The 13,092-nt window shown below is 43.6% G+C and overlaps 1 protein-coding gene across 3 annotated transcripts; it reads left to right on the top strand.

Moving 5' to 3' along the window:
* The first annotated feature begins 470 nt into the window (after positions 1-470).
* SUGP2 (SURP and G-patch domain containing 2) lies at positions 471-11,873 on the top strand. 3 transcript variants are annotated; one of them, XM_080359064.1, is made up of 10 exons: positions 471-657; positions 1,510-3,132; positions 3,491-3,608; positions 4,139-4,644; positions 4,833-4,944; positions 5,798-6,309; positions 6,856-6,920; positions 7,432-7,568; positions 8,769-8,889; positions 9,079-9,290. In XM_080359064.1, the coding sequence occupies exons 1-9, from the start codon at positions 543-545 to the stop codon at positions 8,887-8,889; spliced, it is 3,309 nt and encodes a 1,102-aa protein (XP_080215190.1). In that variant the 5' UTR covers positions 471-542; the 3' UTR covers positions 9,079-9,290. The 3 variants fall into 3 exon arrangements, 2 of the variants coding, with proteins under 2 accessions (XP_080215190.1, XP_080215191.1); XR_013923296.1 differs by lacking the exons at positions 8,769-8,889; positions 9,079-9,290 and having other exon boundaries at positions 5,798-6,075; positions 6,195-6,309; positions 7,432-7,504; XM_080359065.1 differs by lacking the exons at positions 8,769-8,889; positions 9,079-9,290 and adding an exon at positions 11,689-11,873.
* The last annotated feature ends 1,219 nt before the right edge of the window (positions 11,874-13,092 follow it).

The following is a 13,092-nucleotide window of genomic DNA, read 5'->3' as shown; positions in this document are numbered from 1 at the left end:
GCTCGAGCCCGCGCCCTCTCTGTCGGTACCGGCCCGAAACCACCCGCCTTGAGGGGATGAGGAGGCGGTGGCTGCGGCGCGGCGGGGTCCGCATTGCGCAGGCGCGGGGAGGGAGGGGGGCGAGCGAGCGGCGTCCCGCGGGGGCTGCTGGGAGATTCGTGTGTGGCGGGGAGGCGACGGGACCGCGGGGGCGGGGAGGGCAGGGCCGGCTCCCGGCGGGGCGGGCCGGGGGCGGCTCCTTCTCCTGCGGGTGTCTGCGCGTGTGGCAGCGGGCGGACAGGCTGCCGGGGGGGTCACCCGGTGAGGGGTGGGAAGGCGGGAGGCGGCAGCGGCTCCCTCGTCACGCTGCCATTCACCTCAGGCCCGTGAGGGGAGCCGGGGAAGGGAGCTCCGCGCCCCGCTGAGGAGAATCCGCCCGGGCCCAGCTCAGCGGGGGGGGGGGGGCCGGGTCAGCGGGAGGTACCGGCGGCGTTAGCGGTTCGGCGGCGGGAGGAGCTGCCCCGGTCAGGGCCGGCTTTGTGCTGTTTTGCTCCAGGATAAAAATGGCCTCTCGGCGGATCACACGGGAGACGTTTGATGCTGTGGTGCAGGACAAAGTTAAAAGGTATCGCATGGACCGGGGTGATGCTCTGGAGAACACAATCCATCATTTCAAAGGTAATGAAACCGGTGCTGTGGATTATAAGAGCTATTCTGGTAACAGCTTTGTTCGATTTCTTGCCTTCCGTTTATATATATTTGCTTAAAACGTGGACTTGTGCTGGTGTTTTTCCACTTCTATTTTTAAGAGGCTAATAGCTTGGTATGATTGCCACTGTTTCAATGTGGGAGGCAAATTCCAGGCAAAAAAAGCAAATTTCAAACAAAGGAATTCTGTTTAGGCTGCATCAGAGAGTGGGTCCAATTTCAGGGAGGACTCCAGAGACATCACTGCAGGATGGAATTCTGTTGATGGCTGATAAGTTAAATAAATGTAGGAGTGCATTTGATGCCTCTGGGTCTTTGTATTTCGTGTTATTTTTAGAGAAAACGCTAAAAGCAGGACATTAATCTAATGAATGTATACAAAACATGATCTACAAGTGCTTTTATCTTCTGATTTGGTGCTTAAAATGTGCAGAAAAATAACTTGTATTTTATTCATATGAAATTGAGAGTTTTAAAATGAGATCTGTTTCCTCAAAGTTGTATAAGCTTCAATGAAATAATTTATTTTGAATACTTAATTTGCTCAAGTATTCTTTACCTTTTGAGTTTATTGGAATTAAGGAATAGGAATTCTTGGATGCTTTGCGGGAAATTCTAGTGTTTCTGACTTTAATGTTATCTGAGATAATTGTGTATGAGTTCGTAAAAAATATGGTCTTCTGTTCAACTGTGGAATTCCAGTGCACTGTTTTTCAGAAGTTTTGGTATGTTCACTCTACTAAGTGTGGAAATGTGTTTGTTATTTCTTTTTCTGAGTACTACTTGCAGTGTATTGGTGTATTTATGTTTTTATCATTCCAGCTCATTCAAGGCCTCTCCCAAGACCAAGATTCGAAGACAGTTTTCATGACGATGGAAGATACGCTCATGACAACGCCCAGCACCATCCACACGATGACTGGAGTGAAGACCCTCGAGATGACTATCCAGGACCTTCTTATCGCTCCGCTAGTCCTCTCATCAGGAAAGAGAACTATTACCATGAACAGTACGGCCGTCCAGTGTCTCGGGACCGGGACTTTGGCCACCTGGCATCTCGGGACCGGCAGTTTGGGCGTCCGGCTTCACACGACCGGGAGTACGGGCACCCAGCATCTCGCGATCGGGAATACGGGCGCCCGACGTCCCACGATCGGGAGTATGGGGGCCTGGTTTCACACGACCAGGACTACGGCCCTCCTGACTCTTGGGAATCCACTGGACCACATGAAACTGATTTTAGTTCTTCAGATATTTTAGGTGATTTTAGGTCACCAGGACTCATGGAAGATGAATATGGCAACATGGAGAATCAGGAGTATGATGTGGACTTTGGAGTTCAATCCGACAGTGAGTTCCGGCCCCCGCTACGGAGAGGCAACATCGGCAGGGGAAGAGTTCTGCGAGGAAAGCGCCTTACGAGGGGCACTATTAAAACTAAAGTCTTCAAAGGAGATATCAAACCTCCTCTGAAGAAATGGAACACTAAAAAACTGCCCCCAGGCTCTGATCAGAAACCAGCTCTGCAACCTGACCAAACGCCTGAAACCGCTGAACAGCCCAACCAGAGGCCGGTGCCCGTCCCACGCCCTAATCAAAAGTTGCCTCCACGACCTAATCAGAGGCCGACTTTAACAACCCAGAGACCTATTCTCAGGCTTCCAAAGCCTGCACATGTTTTCAGAAATCTCAGTTTTGACCTTGTGGACAAATCAGACATCTTTTCAACATTTGGAATAGAAATTATCAAATGGGCTGGGTTTCACGCAATAAAAAATGATGCAGAATTTTCCCGGCTCTTTGGAGCTCTCTTCGAGCTGGAGACAGAAACCTGTGCAAAAATGCTCGCTTCGTTCAAATGCTCCTTAAAGCCAGAACACAGAGATTATTGTTTCTTTACTATCAAGAGTTTACAACATGCTGCTCTGAAAACTCCCAAAGTGGACAATGAGTTTTTAAATATGCTATTGGACAAAGGTGCTGTGAAAACAAAGAACTGCTTCTTTGAAATAATCAAACCTTTTGATAAATACATAATGAGGCTTCAAGACCGCCTCCTAAAAGGTGTTACACCGCTGCTTATGGCCTGCAATGCTTATGAATTGAGCATTAAGACGAGCGGTTTTGGTAATCCAAGAGAAATGGCAAGTGCTTTTGAGACCACGGTCTCTCTTTGCCGTAAGTCTCTAGCCCTTCTGGGTCAGACCTTCGCGCTAGCATCTGTTTTTAGACAAGAGAAAATACTTGAAGCCGTAGGACTCCAGGAAATGGCTCCAGCGCCAACACTATTCCCAAACTTTGACGATTCAACGTTGTTTGGAAGAGAGTACATTGAAAACTTGAAGGCTTGGTTGGAGAAAAGTGGATATCCAATTCAGATGAAGAAGGCTGAACCAGAGTCCACAGCACAGCTTAAAAAACCCTCTCCTGACACAAAAGCTAAAAGTGAGTGAACTGTTGTAAGATACTTTACAGTATATAATTCCTTTATTTTGCACAAAATCCTTTTGGTGCTGTAAGTCATTTCCATTTAAAGGGTGGCTTGACTTGCCCAGGATGGCTCAGGATAGGTTTTGTAAACCACACTGGGTCTCATCATAAACTGCTCTAGAATCTAACTTGCATTGAGAAAACAGAATGTTTCTGAGGTTTCCTTAGTTTATTCTAGTATTAAGTGCAGCCTTTTTTGTGTTAACATGTTGAAAGATTGCAAATGTCCATTTGTCAAAGAATAACTAAGATGACATATTGATACACCAATGATGAGAATAATACAACAGCTGCATTTTATTTCTCCCCATAGCCCCCCAGCGAGCTGATCGGAAAGTCGTGGAGGTAATCGAACAGCTGGTGAACAGCATTGTTTCGGGCACTTTGTCTGCCAAAGAGAGAAATGCTCAAAAGAACTGTCCTGAATATTGGTAGGTGTGTTTGAACAGTATGTCATCAGAGTACTCTCTGCTGAAGATCTTTGGAATATATGTAATTAAACTCAGTATTTCCTTCAATGGGTATAAGATCAAAGCCTACTATATATTTAATCAGACTTAGGAAAATGTTTCCTCAGCTAATTATACTTCTTGATATCCCTGGAAGTTGTCCTGTTGCTTCTGTTTTGTCTAGTAGATCACATTCCTTTTGATCTGTCAATAATGGCATAATAATGGCATACCTCTTCATGTATGAATTGCAGCATGGGTGATTAATTACTTATAAATTATTTATGTCAAAACCCTCCATCATTTTTTTGCTTGGCATCCTTCACTTACTGCTTTAGAAGTGGAGTTGGCTGTTACTCTGAGAAGAACTAATGCAGGTTGACGTTAATGGAAGAACTGATGTATAACCCTGGAAAAAAGGATCAGTTGCTACTGAGTTTTTGGTTGGAGAATTTGAGATTAGCTGTGCTTTTAGCTTGGGCTTTCCTTGTGTTTCTGTGATTTTTCTTTAGGTTCTTGTCTGATGAAGATAGTCTAGAATACAAGTATTACAGACTGAAGTTATCAGAGGTGCAAAGGCGGACATCGGCTGGAAAGGAAGTGGGTGGCGAGGGCAGAACACTGGAAGAATCTGCAACAGAATCAGTCAGAGCCATGTTATATGCCAGGAAAGTCGCAAGTATTAAGAGGAAGCTATTTAAAAGGAAAAGGCTTGGAATTATCACCCAACACTGTGTGCGAGGAAGGAAGGTGAGGAGAGCAACCACAGGGACGCAGACCGTGCTTTCGGCAGGTACGGTGCTGAAGCACCAAGACAAACATCTTCAGGGTTCCGTCCAGTCAAAAACTTCTGTGTCGGAAACCAGCCTGTCTGAGAATTCTCCCCTCGACACCACCTCATCCTCACAATGTGCCGCCAGTTCAGAGCTCGCTCTGCCAGCAGAAGAAAGGGCAGATGTGGAGAATTTATTAGCACCACCTGAACTTTTCCCACCATTGTCCTCTCAGTTTCCTGATGGTGAGTGAAGATTCAAGATAAGATTTTAACATTGTAAATTGTAGGAGAAAAGAATCACATAGAAAGTTTTGCTGGAAATTCTAAAAATCATTTATTTTGCTCAAGTAGATAGTTCTCAACTCTGTTAACCTTCCAGTGGTGCAGATTTTGTAGGAAGCTGTAGATAACAAGCGTTCTGTTTCTTGCAGTGGATGCTAAAACAATGGAAACTGCCGAGAAACTTGCCAAGTTTGTCGCTCAGGTAGGACCAGAAATTGAGCAGTTCAGCATAGACAACAGTGCAGATAACCCAGACCTTTGGTGAGTCCCACGTTTATCTGTGTAAATGCACTGATAAGAAAAATCAAAATGCATCTAAACAATTACTAAGGAGCTATTTCCTTTTATTGTTTGTTGAGATGTATGCTTTTATTCAATGTGTTTAGGAACAGAGGATTTTGAGCAACACTCCCTGTTGTCCTGCTCAGCACCTCCATTAATGGTGAATATCTGCATTACCTAAGAAAGAAAAACACCTCTCCCAAACACGTACATGCACTGATTTGTTATTTTTTGCTTTTCTATCCTAAGTAATCAGCTTGCATCTTGAAACAGGGTTCTGCCAAAGTATTTCCACTCTTGGGGTTTTGCTCTTGTCGTGGTTTGGTTTGGTTTGTTTTTTTAAGTGAGGCTTTGATTAAAATGGCCTAAGTGCTCTAGTGTAAATCAGCACAGGTTTTTCTCTTTCAGTCATACTGTGCCAATAAAAATGGAGCCCTATAGCCTCTTCTGTCTCTGAGTCAATGCTCCTGTTTCCATATAGACCACGTGATTGAAATTTGGAAGCCTGAATTCTCTTCTGGGGTCTGCTCTTTGCCTTCTGGGTCATCCAAAGCTGGTGTCTTTCTTAGTTTCTCCAACTGTATCATTAAGAGAATCGTACTGAATTCTTTACAACACAGTTTGAGAAGTGCTGATAAAAAGCAGTCTGTAAGAACTGAGGAGAATGGTTGTTCTTCTTGGTACGCGGTGTTGGGGAATTCTACATTTCTACAAAAACACACCTGGCATGAGAATTCAAAAAAATAATAAGAGATATATTTCTGATGTCTTACTTCGTGCTGGCTAAAGCAAATATCTTTCTGATATTGTTTTCACTGTAATTTTTGCTCAGGTTTTTACAGGATCGAAACAGTTCTGCTTTCAAATTTTACCGAATGAAAGTCTATGAGTTATGTCCATCTATTAACTTCAGTGCTGTGTCAGAAGTAACTGATGCTGGGGACAGTGCTAAACCTGAAGAGAGAAATGTGGATATTTCAGAAGAGGAAGAGGATGAAGAAGAAGAGGAAGAAGATAATGAGGAGGAAGCTGAGTTTGAGGAGGATATCTCCCAGCCTTTGGAAGAAATGGAGCAAGCAGAGGAGGAGGAAGAGGATGACACATCAGCAGGTAGAAGTGTGGAAAACCTAGCGGAAGAGATGTGTTCCAAAACAGGAGAGGAGATTTCGACAGGTGAAATGCAGCTAGCCACCTCCTCTGACGGTGCTGTACCCAATCTGTCGACACAGGCATCCGCTCCTGCTCCTGGTACCCTATTTCCTCGCAAACGAATCAGCAGCAAGTCTCTGAAAGTTGGTATGATTCCTGCATCTAAAAGGATTTGCCTCATAGAAGAACCAAAAGGTGAGTGTTACTTAAATGAGATTGTGGAGGTATCAGTACAGAATTCTTGATTTTTATGTGCTTGGTACTGATTGTCAATGGCTAAAAGAATTACATTTATTTAATATAAAAATGAATGCATTGTTTAACAAATGTCTTTACGTAATGATTTCTGTTGGTGAAGGCTCTCCTTTGTGATATGAAAGTGATGTATGATAAGCTCATGTAAGTCCAGTTTGAGTTTTCTGTCAGAGTATTACAGGTGCTCAGGGAAAGGAAAGATCGAAAGTCCTTATAGTATATTATCCATCAGTGTATTGCTGGCATGATGTGTCCAAAACTAAATACATACACGTACTAATTACCAGTTTGGTGGTGGAGGAGGAAAAAAAAACCCTGTGTGTGTTGGTTGGTTTGGGGTTTTCTTTTTTTTAATTCAGATCTTTCTTAAGGGTTCTGATTTTAGGCCAAAGCACTGAGTTAGTCCCACTTGAGATGTACTTTTGGAGTTCTGTATTAAAATTGTTTCTCTTTACAGCTGAATTTTGTCATTGATTTGATTTGCAGTGCATGAACCTGTCCGAATTGCTTATGATAGGCCTCGTGGCTGCCCAGTTACAAAGAAGAAGAAGGTAAAGAACACAGAATCCCAGAATCCCAGAGTGTCAGAGGTTGAAGGGCCCTGGAAGGCTCATCCAGTGCAATCCCCCCATGGAGCAGGAACACCCAGATGAGGTTACACAGGAAGGTGTCCAGGCGGGTTGGAATGTCTGCAGAGAAGGAGACTCCACAACCCCCCTGGGCAGCCTGGGCCAGGCTCTGCCACCCTCACTGAGAAGAAGTTTCTTCTCAAATTTAAGGGGAACCTTTTGTGTTCCAATTTGAACCCATTACCACTTGTCCTGTCATTGGTTGTCACCAAGAAGAGCCTGGCTCCATCCTCGTGACCTATCTTAATGGGGAAAAAGGATCTTTGCTCATTGAAAGAGCTCCAAACTATATTTGAAGGGGCAAAGGGACCCAACAGAGATAAGCCTGGGGACAACACGCCAATTTATTGCGGGGGTGAGGGATTTTTGGTACATGATCTCCCTGTATAACAAAAGAACCTTTATTTTTCCGTTTTCTTTTTCCCCTTTGTAGAAACCAAAAGATTTGGAATTTTCACACAAGAAACTGACGAACAGGAACGTGGGGTTCCAGATGCTTCAGAAGATGGGCTGGCAAGAAGGACACGGCCTTGGGACACGGGGAAAAGGAATCCGAGAGCCTGTAAAAGTGTATGTAATGGGAACACGATACAGAAATTTGACAGCTCTGGCAAAGGCTGGGATTCTAATAGTAACTCGATTTCTGTAACCCACCTAGATGTGGCCAGATCAGTGTTTTGTTCCCTTCTTGACGCACAGTTGAGCGTGGAGACTTCATGTGTTTTTCTGGCCCGTTTGGGCAAAGTCTGGTCTTGGTCATTCCTTGCCGTCCAGTTTGACATGACTGGAGGCTGCAGCCTGAATGCCGCAGTGTGCAGACACTTCCTAAAGATTATGTGGGTGCGCCTGTTCTTCAGGAGGTGTTTTTTATTACTTAGTGTATTTAGGTCTTTTAACACATAGTAGTATCCTGGGAATCTCCTCGCTAGCACACCAGGTACATAATACATACATAGACTTTAGGAATATCCTATACAGTACTCCTAGGTTTAGGCAACAAATTTCTTTTCACTCTAATTATGTGATTCATTCCACTGCATGCTGAATGAGGTAAGTACATCTGCCAGAAGGTAAGTCTGCTTTTTCTTTTAAAATACACTTTTGGATCTGAATCTTCCTTTTGTCTTTTAAAGTTGCTCTATCCAGTGTCCACTGCTGCCAGCGTGGAGAATGGGTAACACCTCCTTCAGCCCCCTGACTGAATAAGGAGACAGAAATCCTTCTCCTTCAACTCCCTGGCTTAATAACGAGCCAGAAACTCTTTAGTTCTCTCTAAACCCATATGACAAGCTTTCTAGTCCACGCACATAGTCTGTGGTTTAACACTCGTCTTTCTCCAGGGATTTCTATTGTCTCTTCATGCCTTGGATAGCACTGGTCATTTTAGTTGGTGGATACTTGTGGTGGTTTGTTTTCTTTTTTCCTTAGTGCTCCCAGTGGTCCAGTGGCCATCACTTTATTTTCTAGATTTCATTCTTCAGCAAACGGCCAGCGAGAGAGCAGTTTATTTCACCTGTAGCTCTCTTGTGTTCACCGGTGTTAGAGCCTTGCTTGTAGCTGGGCTTGCATCAGTAGGGCATCACTCTAGAGTTGTTTCTAGTTGATCCGGTATGCCAGGTACCAAGGCTCCGCTCCCCTTCTCCCCCAAACGAAGCAGAATTACTTTCCACTTGAATTGTGTCTGTGTTGGAAGCTGTTGTTTAGATCTCTTCTGCACGTTGTGAAATGTAACAGGAACGGAGTGTTCTAACTCTTCATTTTGCTCCCTAGGGGTGCTACCTCTGCAGGGGAGGGCTTGGGTGTTGCAGGGGAAGAAAATAAAGAAGATGCATTTGATGTTTTCCGTCAAAGAATGATACAAATGTACAGGCAGAAAAGAGCAAGTAAATAGGTATGTGCAATGGACACGTCTGGTTTATGAATTCCTGCAAACATTAAAATACCAGGGTTTTTAAGTCTTCCTTTACCAAGAAAATATTGCTGTTTCCATGGGTATATCTGGCTTCTTAGCATTGAATGAAAATCCAGAGCTCTGACGAACTGCTTTAACTGCTGAATTACCCCCGATGTTACTTCCTAGGTTTGACATAAGAAACTCACTCGCTAGAAAGAGCACGGACATGCAGAGGCTGCTGTGTGCAAGACCCTCGGCAGAGTCTGCCAGTGTGAAGAACACTTGGTTCTATAGTAGTGGACTTGAACACTAAAGTATTAAAACATTTTCCAAGATTAAAGTTAGTCTTGTCTTTAATTGTGCAAGCTAACAACTTGAATGTCATCTTCTGAGGAAGAAACAACTGCTTTTGTTCTCAGAAGTGCCTGTTTACCTCTCTCTTTGGCCAAGTTTGCCCGTTTTGTGATGAGAAATGGAATAAGCGACATGAAAAACCCGCCTGGCCTGGTTTGGCTCTGATCCTTGCTGAAGCCAAGAGCCTTCTCAAGTTCAGATCTTCTTGCAAGGCAGTTCAGATTTTGTTTTACTACATTTTATCGATGGCTTCATCTGATCTACTTGTGGAGCCTGCACCAAGCAGTTTCCTTTCTTCCATACAAGAAATCTGCCTGCCTGCTTGTTTTGTATAGGAGTCTAGACTTTGAAGCACAGGATGAACAACTGAGTTCATCTGAGTGTGATAACACTAAACTCTTCCTTGAAAACCTCAGCTGCTAAGGCTTTGCATTGTCATGAGCAAGTAGTACATATTTGAAGTGTACTTTTTGTTTTTACACAGATTTGCAGCTCTTCTCCAACACATTCTTGCATAATTTCTTTCCTTCTCAAAAAGTTTAAGCCACGAGCAGGTGCAATTCACGTGTCTGCAGAAAATACCGAAGAAAATACTTGGAAGTCACATATTTGGAAGTCACCTGGAATTGGATCACCAGTGTTACAAGACCATCAGTTTAGAGAGTCATTTCTGTGTTCTATTAAATATTTGCTTTGGAGAAGTTCTTGTATTGAAAAAAATGCCAAGAACTAAGACAAGCTGGTACTTCTAAGGGATCGTGCCAGAATTTACTGAAAGCGAAGAGCGGATTAATCAACAGAAAGCATTATGTAGCTGCTTGGCGAAGCAGTTCTGCAGACACGAAAGCTTTAGCAGTATTACCACAAATAATCATTCAAGGTCTGATCATTCATCTTCCCCCTTGCACATCAATAAGGGATCTGGGACTGGCTAACTGACCGTGACAGAATTCAATAGCATGCTTTTTAGTGTACTCATTCTCCATCATTACCTCTCTAAAACCAGTCCAAAGTCTCCCTTGGAATGTTAAACTGCCAGAATCTCCTTCTCCGAAGAGTCTTCTCTTGAGCTGGCGCATGTTTTGCTGAGCAGGAGTGAGCGCTGTGTTGCCGCTGTTTCCATCCTGCACCACACTTCTTGCAGAGCCGAGCACTTGTGGTACCCGCTCGTAGCAGCCCACAAGAATGTGGCAGCATCTCAAGTTCCTCACTGACAAAAACGTAAGAAAACGTGCTCCTCAGTTACCCACTTGCGTGTGCCTGCTGTTCAAAGAACAAAACGGTATTCTTTCTCCATTAGAAACCCCGCTGGCTGAAAGGGAGTGTCCCCATTTTCATTCTGTAGCAACAAGCTTTTCCTTGCTGGTAACAACCAGTTTTAGATGATGAATGCGAGATTTTTTTCCTCCTTTACTGTACAAGTCTTTGAAACCATGAGAAACAAAATCATGTCGCAGTGTAATTTCCCAGTCACTTGGGTTTAGGTGCCTCCAGGCACATAATCACTAAATGAAACCGTGATGGCAGGTATAGAAAAATACACTGGTAGTTCTGTTTTTCCATGAACATCACATGTGTCTTCACCTTTACGTTACAAGAAACTGAAGCATGAAGGCTATAAATACAAATAAGTTCACCTGCTTGTCAAATTTAAGGACATTTGAGAGCCCAGACATTTCTCACAGACTCTACTTGGAGATGGTTAAAATCCTTAAATGTTCTGCACCACAGGCCACTCAAAAGATCATCAGTTACAGTATTGGGCAGCATGTGCTTCCCTGTGAAGTTCTGTTTGGGTGTGTTCTTTGCTGCCCCTCCTTCTCTCCTGTGCCTAATTATCTATCAGTCACCGTCTGGTTTAGAATGACACTCTGCAACCAGTATTGTTGGCATCTGATTTATTCCTCCGGCCCGCTCAAACGGGTTTGGCTTTTCCTTTAGTGATGAAGCTGCCAGTGTTGCTGGTCACAATTTATATTTCCCCGCAAACTTCCAGTTCACCTCCTTGCCCAATCTGGGAGAACTGTTGGCATCCAGCTTGGAAATGGTGCCGTCCTTGCTGAGTGCAGTGCAGTTCAGAGTGTGATGCTGTCTTGAGAATAAAGGTGAACGTTGAGGAAATCTGAGTCTGCCACCCTGGCCCGCTCTAGTGTGCTCTGTCTTTCTTGTGCCAAGCTTGAATTTTGGACAAGATACCAGCAGAGCAGCGCTGTGCTGGGATCCCGGCCCTGCTCTCGCGTGGGTTACCGTTTGCCACTTTTCTCTCGTTTTACCAAGAGATGACCTTACGCTCCTTTTGCAGAAGGAGTTTCCTTTTCGTTTTGACCTGCTTTTGCAGGCAGCTCTGATTTGAAAATTTGCAATACTTGTACATGTGAAACATTTTTTGTGCGGATCCGTTGCCTTGGTTAAAGCTTACTAGCTTCTTTTCTGTTATTTTAGTTCCAGGCTCTCTTCCATGAAGACTGCAAGCTTCAGTGAACATTTTAACTAACTTCAGTGCTGTGTCTACTGTCTTTTTGGTTGGTTTTTTGCCATTATTCTTGCAGAGCAATTTGCTGGTTTCTGTTCTGTGCAAACTGGCAGTAGTGCTAAGCTAGTAACAATTAGACGCTTATGTTATTGGATAACTGACATTTCTTTTTAGTGTAAGTAAACATGTTAGCATTGTTAACCTTTTAATATCTGCAATAAATGTGGAACTAAACGATTTCTGGTTTAAATGTTTTGCTTGTGAATTTGGCCATTTGTAAGAGATATGCATCACTTTGGCACTAACGAGTGGAATCCAGATGTGTGGTATTAGTGTAAAGCGGGATTTTCTGGTGTACGAGGGAAGGTCCCTCTGTTTCTGTGCTGCTAAATGTTGAGAATACCCACTAAATAATTTCTTAGTTACTTTTTCATGTGGCTTCTAGTGCATTAAATCCATACACAGCAGCGTTACTCTCCGTGTGAACGCCAAAACCGTCGTGCCCCATTCAGAACTCGAGAGCTTTACACTTTATTCCCATATCCAGGAATGAGTTGTCGCTCTGATTTTCTCAGTGTACTGACTTGAAAACAGCAAAACTTCCTCTTCATGCCTGTGTTTGGTTTACCTTTGCCTTGAAATTCAGAGTCCTTTTTTAGACAGGATATGAGGGGGGAAATTTAACCCTTGTGCAGCCGCCTTCAATTGAGGGCTAAAGCCAGAGTGCTCATTGGCAAAAGCCACCGTGTCCCTTTTGTGACAGCCAGCAAGGTCTTTGCAGAGCCAATGCCAAGCCCTGGTTACACCTTTCTCCTCCTTTAACATGTAAGGACCTGGTTCTAGAATAAAGGACATTTGCTCTCGTTGGAGAGAAAAGAGATCCCCATCTTGCGTAAGAGAACCACAGTCACTAATATACTCTTTGGAGTCGTTTTGTTGGACTAATAGTGATGGTTTCCTTTTTTCTTTTTTCCTTCAAAGCTTTTCTTTGGTCTAATACCAGTGACATTTTTCCTATTTATTTTTCTGTTTGTTTTCTTTTGAAGACACTACAGCACCCTTAGTGTGAACGCGTAATCTGCGCTGAGATGGGATTGCTCCAAATCCATGTACAGTAGTTTTTTCTATTGATATTCCATTCTGCTTTAAAGTTAATCCTGATGTATTGTGCCCAAAGAGAGTCTGGCCTCAGAAATCCAGATATTGTTCCTTTGGATTGTTTTCTATCCTACAAGCAGGTACCTTTTCTAATTAAAAATGAATTCCTGGAAGTCCTTGATCATCCTTAATTCTGCATATCTCGTGACTGAGTGGCCAATCACAACCAGACTGTAGATTTGAGCAATAATAAACACCTTAAATGAGAAGATGCT

Source organism: Nesoenas mayeri (assembly GCF_963082525.1).
Source record: "Nesoenas mayeri genome assembly, chromosome: 25".
Classification (NCBI taxonomy): Eukaryota; Metazoa; Chordata; class Aves; order Columbiformes; family Columbidae; genus Nesoenas; species Nesoenas mayeri.
Note: the sequence above shows the minus strand (reverse complement) of the source record. Positions and strands in the feature narration are given on the sequence as shown.

Bases quoted from the DNA above. Each gene is read 5' to 3' on its own strand.
- SUGP2 (XM_080359064.1), top strand. From the start codon at position 543: ATGGCCTCTCGGCGGATCACACGGGAGACGTTTGATGCTGTGGTGCAG. The intron at 3,133-3,490 runs GTGAGTGAACTG...TTCTCCCCATAG, and splicing joins TCCTGACACAAAAGCTAAAA to CCCCCCAGCGAGCTGATCGG. The intron at 6,921-7,431 runs GTAAAGAACACA...TCCCCTTTGTAG, and splicing joins CAGTTACAAAGAAGAAGAAG to AAACCAAAAGATTTGGAATT.